Source organism: Hippichthys cyanospilos, chromosome 11 (genome assembly GCF_059441005.1).
Source record: "Hippichthys cyanospilos isolate Australia breed blue-spotted pipefish chromosome 11, RoL_Hcya_1.0, whole genome shotgun sequence".
NCBI lineage: Eukaryota > Metazoa > Chordata > Actinopteri > Syngnathiformes > Syngnathidae > Hippichthys > Hippichthys cyanospilos.
In genome coordinates this window covers 12107339-12113338 of record NC_142379.1, presented here as the reverse complement: position 1 = coordinate 12113338, position 6000 = coordinate 12107339, and the positions used below count along the sequence as shown (strand labels likewise).

General features: G+C 40.3%; 1 protein-coding gene across 5 annotated transcripts in view; it reads left to right on the top strand.

Moving 5' to 3' along the window:
- Positions 1–4157: 4157 nt before the first annotated feature.
- The window catches only part of synrg (synergin, gamma), a 30921-nt gene continuing 29078 nt past the window's right edge, over positions 4158–6000 (top strand). For all 5 annotated transcript variants that reach the window (XM_088427224.1, XM_088427223.1, XM_088427222.1 and 2 more), the window contains exons 1-2: positions 4158–4206; positions 5560–5600. In XM_088427224.1, coding sequence (XP_088283350.1) covers positions 4172–4206; positions 5560–5600 — 76 coding nt within the window. In that variant the 5' untranslated portion in view covers positions 4158–4171. The remainder of the gene's footprint in view (positions 4207–5559; positions 5601–6000) is intronic.

The window sequence follows — 6000 nt, the reverse complement described above, 5'->3', positions numbered from 1 at the left end:
ATATTATTTTATTAATAGCCTACCTTAGCATTGAGTGGTTCTTGCAACTGATGCTTTTTGTCTTACAACCTGTAAAATACCGAGATAATTTACTTCCATGATAGCAATGTGCTTGGATTTTCAAATGTTCACTCTAATAGATAATGTGCTGTAGAGCTAGCATGTTGGCCATTACGCTTTGATAAAGACAGCCTGGCAACAAGTATTCCTTAAAGCCCATAATGAAGATTTGTTTTTCAGCCCACGTGCTATTGGGCATTCTGGCAATCCACTCAATACAAATTTGTACAATATTCACTGAAAATGAAGTTACACGCGGCAATTATAAGTTATCGTTGTTTTCCATTCAGGTCCGCGCTCAAGCTACTAGCTTTCTGCCACCCGGAAGTACCCAGGCACCTGTTGTTTACAAACATAATGAAAAGGTCCGTTGCCAAGCCCACTTTTATTCAAAGTGACTGAGCAGAAGAGGAAAACGAATCACGCCTTTGGACTGCGCGACAATCTTGATGCTTGTTATTCCGGTGTTTGATCACCACCACCACAAAGTCTTCCTGTTTGGCGTTCACTTGTGTATATATACTGTAATTTTTGTTTGGTTGTTTTATTTGTTTGTTGACAATCTTCAGTGGACTATGCAAAGATTTAGCAACGAAGATGAGAAATTTATATATCCAGTATATAAATATATACACAGGCCATAAAGAAATGGGACGGTGGTCTCATTTCCTTCCCGCCACACAGCAGTCTATGCACTACGTGAGTGACGACACCAACTCGCACAAGCGTTTTGTTTTTTGTTGTTGTTTTTCTGCTTAACGCTGCCTGCAGGAAGAAGTAAAAAGAGGACAAAATAGACAAGAATCTTCTCCTCATCATCCATGTTTTGATATGAATATTGTTGATGATAGACTTGGACCCCCCCCCCCCCCCTCCCCAGTTTCAGAAGGAACGACTTTTTTGATTTTATGACAACAGCTCAAGGGAATCCAAAGGATCAGGGGGAAAGGAGGGTCCCGACACCCAACAGTATTAGACATTCCAATGGAAACATTAGGTCATGATGCTGGTAGCGCTTTGACGCTTTATTGACTGTTATGAAGTGCATATGCTAACTGCCGTCCAATCCAGGGGGCGCTCATTCATACCCACATCGTGTGCGTGTGTGTGTGTGTGCGCGCGCGCATGTGATTTTTTTCTCTTTTAATGTATTTTTGTATAAAATGGAAATCAATCTTGAATCATTATTTATACGTGCTGAGGAAATGTTGATATTTTGAGTAAAGGTTTTTCAAAGTGAATACTGAAGACTGCTTGTCGTTATTTGGTTGATCATGCTCACCTTTGCCATTTTAGAATGTACTACACAATCATTTGAACATACTGATTTTTTTTTCAAACTTAATAATGATGAATTCTATGATTTTCATTGTTCTATGTGTACGGAGCAGGGCAGCAAAGTTTGACGACCGTGGTTGTAGTTAATTGTCAGTGATACAGTGCCCCCTTATTGCCCCAACCTAAGTATCCCCCTGCAGTGAGTCCTCGTATCCCCACGTTGACCTGCATCCAGCTGGGTTCAGTCTTGTAATCCCCTGATGTTGCTCAATTTGCTTTTCAATGAGACCTTTGATTTTCACACCCAGGAAGCCTGCAAGTATCTGAGCAAGGCCCTTTATGTAACCTTTTTCTCCTTCCAGCTACAAAGGGGCCTTGCACGCATCTGTTTGTGTGTGAGGAGAAGCTCACATCATTTCAATTGATGCTGCCTGAATGCTAACCTGAATGCTAACATCAACTCTGTCTTTAGCAGATAGATAGATAGATAGATAGATAGATAGATAGATAGATAGATAGATAGATAGATAGATAGATAGATAGATAGATAGATGGATGGATGGATGGATGGATGGATGGATGGATGGATGGATGGATGGATGGATGGATGGATGGATGGATGGGCGGGCGGGCGGGCGGACGGACGGACGGACGGACGGACGGACGGACGGACGGACGGACAGACAGACAGACAGATAGATAGATAGATAGATAGATAGATAGATAGATAGATAGATAGATAGATAGATAGATAGATAGATAGATAGATAGATAGAGATCAAACTCAAGTTTCAGCTCCAGCAGACTTTGTGCCGTTTCATTTTTTCTTCAAAATTCATAGATTTTGTACTCATACCTAAAATATTTTCCTAAAAAGAGTATTGTTAACATCACTGTAGGTGGTGCTACAAAGCATTACCATGGCAACCACCCTCATCTCCATGACTGTGCATGGATCATCATGAAGCAGCAGAACAAGAAAAGAGAGGCGTGATGATGGAAGAGCTCCGTGTCGCGTGCAAGTGTTAGCGCGTCAATGATGAGTCTCGGTCCCGGGGTCGCTGTGGTGACCAATTACCCTCCTGACCCTTGACCCCCAGTGGGCCACCTCCTCCATGAGGACCTTTGGTGCCCAGCTGGAGTTGATGTAGCATCCTTTCTTGTGACGCAGCTAAACATGCCGCTGCCGCATTCAACGCGCACCTTCAACTTTCCGTCTCGTTGCGTGCACCTTTCTCGGTGTCACCGCAAGGTCAACAGCGAAACTTTATGGTTTGAATTCAAGGTTGAGGTTCAATAGTTTCAAGCCAAGGTTTCATTTGCTAATTTGCCATCAGTTAGTTTAGTCCTAGTTTCCATACTTTGTTGTACTTTGTATTCTACTTGTATTTTTGAGAATATAACTTGGAATTGCACCCCCAATTTTGTTGTATCTCTACAATAAAATGCCCCAAAAGGCTTTTTCTTCTATTGTGATGCAAGGTATGAGGACTGTTCACATGTTTGGAGGCAAATGTCTGACAGATTGATGTTGTCATGCTGATGCTGTCGCTGCTTTGTCATGATTTACGGCACATCGGTTAATGTTCACCTTTCTCGGCCCACCACCATTCGAGAGGACGGGGGTATGAGAGGTTTAAGGGGTTCCACCCTAGAGGGGGGTCCACTATGATCTGATCCCAGAACTGTGAGTGGCATCTCGGTGGAGGAGGAGGAGACAGTTACAGCAACAGAATGATGGAGCCTCATCGGGCCTCTAATGAACCTCAATTGGAGGCGTGAATACATGCAAACATTCCTAATGAGCTGAAGTCTAATCAATAATGGGTGACATCATCAATCATCAAGTTTAGGTTTTCACAATAAGATTCCAAATATCAGTTGGGCCAGTGGTTCTAAAAATGGGGTGTATGTAACCATAGGAATACGTGAAGGCACTCCAGCTGACAATGTGACATTTATTTCAAATATAGTTTGAAAGCGGCATTCATGCAAACATCTTTTAAAAATAGTGGTTACATTTTGATAAATTATAAATTTTTCTGGAAAATATACTGTAAGTTAAAAAAAGACATTTTTATGCAGTAGACTATTCAATGTCACAATTCTAAAATAGTCTCCCCCACATTAGAAAGGTTTGTCACAAACTATCAAAGCAACCTAGTATCTGTTGTTATTCACTATGATTCATTTCTGAGAACTGATCTTTACAATGATCCCAAAGGAGAACACTTCATATTGATAACAATTCTTGTGCATGAATCAAATCTTATATAACTAAGCAAATTATTTTGTTTTTTACCTTTTTATTTTCAACTAGTTCAAGAAAGAAAATACATATGGAATTTCAAAAATGAATACATCAGAAAAGAATACATCAGTTGTTTTTTTTTTCCCAACCAAGTTCTTTGTGCTGGTTAGAGGCCCAAATGTATTTCACTGTATCTGCCTCTCTGAAAAAGAATGGGAACTAATGTTAGGGATTCAAGCTCACGTTTCAAGCCTGGATTTGAATTTCAAACAAGCATTAGTATTTCAAAGTACTATTTTTAGTCAGGTTTCATTTTTTTGTTTCAAGCCTTGGTTTTATATGTGCTTCTTCTACTGTCCCACTTTGACAGCCACCATGGAAAATAAAAAAATCAAGCATTCATCTGGACAGAAAAATCGCCGCGGTTGTTAGTAAGATAGAAAAATAACGACATCTAGTGGTTTATATATGCACTGCAACATGCACTGCAACAACCAACATTATGATGCGCCTGCAAGACTCAACGCGGGGTTAGTTCAATGGTGTGACGTCATTTCCATCCTGGTGATTGCCCTTCTCAAGATGGCGCTGCGGCCGGGATCATCTGGAGGCGGCAGGTACTCGAACGCCTTTACTAGATTCCTTTTCCCCGCTTTGTCATGTTTTTCGACATTTCTACATTACCCTCATCGGCTCTGCCTCTAAACGGTTACCGCGGTGGCTTCAAAGGGATGTCGACCCCGGTTGGGTTTGTGGCCGAAGCTAGCGAACGAGATGGCTGGTTGCCATAGCTAACGCTAGCAGCTGAGTCCTGTCACAGGAGGATTTGATCACGACAAATATCGACTGACGTTAATTTTGTTCTCGAAAAGAGTCCAAATCCAGCCAGCTTTCCTACGTACTTATGACGTATAATGTGTGTGACGTCGCTTAATAACACAAATACGTACGTAAAGGGGCCCGTAGTGGTTTAATATAACCGAGGAATACAAATACGCCTTTAATTGTACATTGTGCTTTCCATTCAAATCAATAAACCTATTAAATAAAATGTGATTACATTTTTTACTTTTCTTCAAAAAGAATAAAACAAAATGCTATCTTACATTTTGAAGCTAATAAGAGCTGTCAAGGGACACTTTTTAAAATAAACGAAAAAAAATGGATCTATTAGACAATCAATCGATACCCATGTACAATTTTGTGAAGGTACCAACTTTGACAGTGCTTCTGCCATTTCAATTTAGGGATCTACTGCACATCAGAAGTCCAAGTGCCCATGTACAAACAGCATATCTTTACCACCCAGTCTTAGTTAAGCTCTTTTCTGACATGCAAAGATTTTGTTTTATGAATTGCGATGTAACTTTAACAATACTTTGTTGACATCAATGACGACATTCCCATTAGCAAGGGCTTTGGGGACATTATACGGCATTGCAAAAAATAGCCCAAAACATGCAAATAGTTAAGTTTTTTTGTTTTTCAGTTGACAGCAAAAAAATACAATCCACAAAAAAGTACCTTGGAACAAAAGTTTGGTAATAAACTTCCATTGAAAAGTTACCTTTAGACATACAGCAAAGAGTAACTTAAGAAGAAGTTTGTGAAACAGCATCATCATTGAAGTGCCAACTATTTATTCATTTTCATACATTTTTCATGTTGCGAGCCTGAGCCACATAAATAATGAAAGAATGAATACCACTGACAGAGCAGAGGTGAAACTGAAACCAATCCAGTGTGGGTGGAAAGAACATGGACGCAGTTACCGTAACGTAGCTTTATTTTGAGTCAGAATGTAGCTATTGTAGAGAATTATTGTCACGTGTATTTTTCAGCCTTTGTCCCAATATTCTGTTCTCCAGCAGAAGGCGGGAAAACATTGTCTGGCTGATTAATACCAGCATTTATTGAGACACAAAATGCCACAAATACATCTCATAACCAATTTTTCCCCTCCCCTTTAGTTTCATGTATCCCGTCGGAGGGAGTTTGGGACCGGCACAAGGTGAGTCACGATATACATCACATATGTTAACATCACGCTTTTATTTATTTATCCATGTATTTATTTATTTAAACATCCATTTACAGAGATTTGTTTTTGTGTAGTACACAAAAAATTGTAGTTTTAAATGATTTGAGGTAAGGACATTATTTGCTAAAAAACATTTATCTAGTAACCAGTGTTAGTATTAGAAATAAGTAACCCATGTGCGTTTCCAAAACTATAATGTGATGGGCGACTCGCCGACGCATTGGTTAGCACGTCAGCCTCACAGTTCAGGGATACAAGTTCAAATCCACTGCGGCCTTCCTGTGTGGAGTTTGCATGTTCTCCCCGAGCCTGTGTGGGTTCTCTTCGGGCACTCCGGCTTCTTCCCACACTCCAAAAAGATGCATGGCAG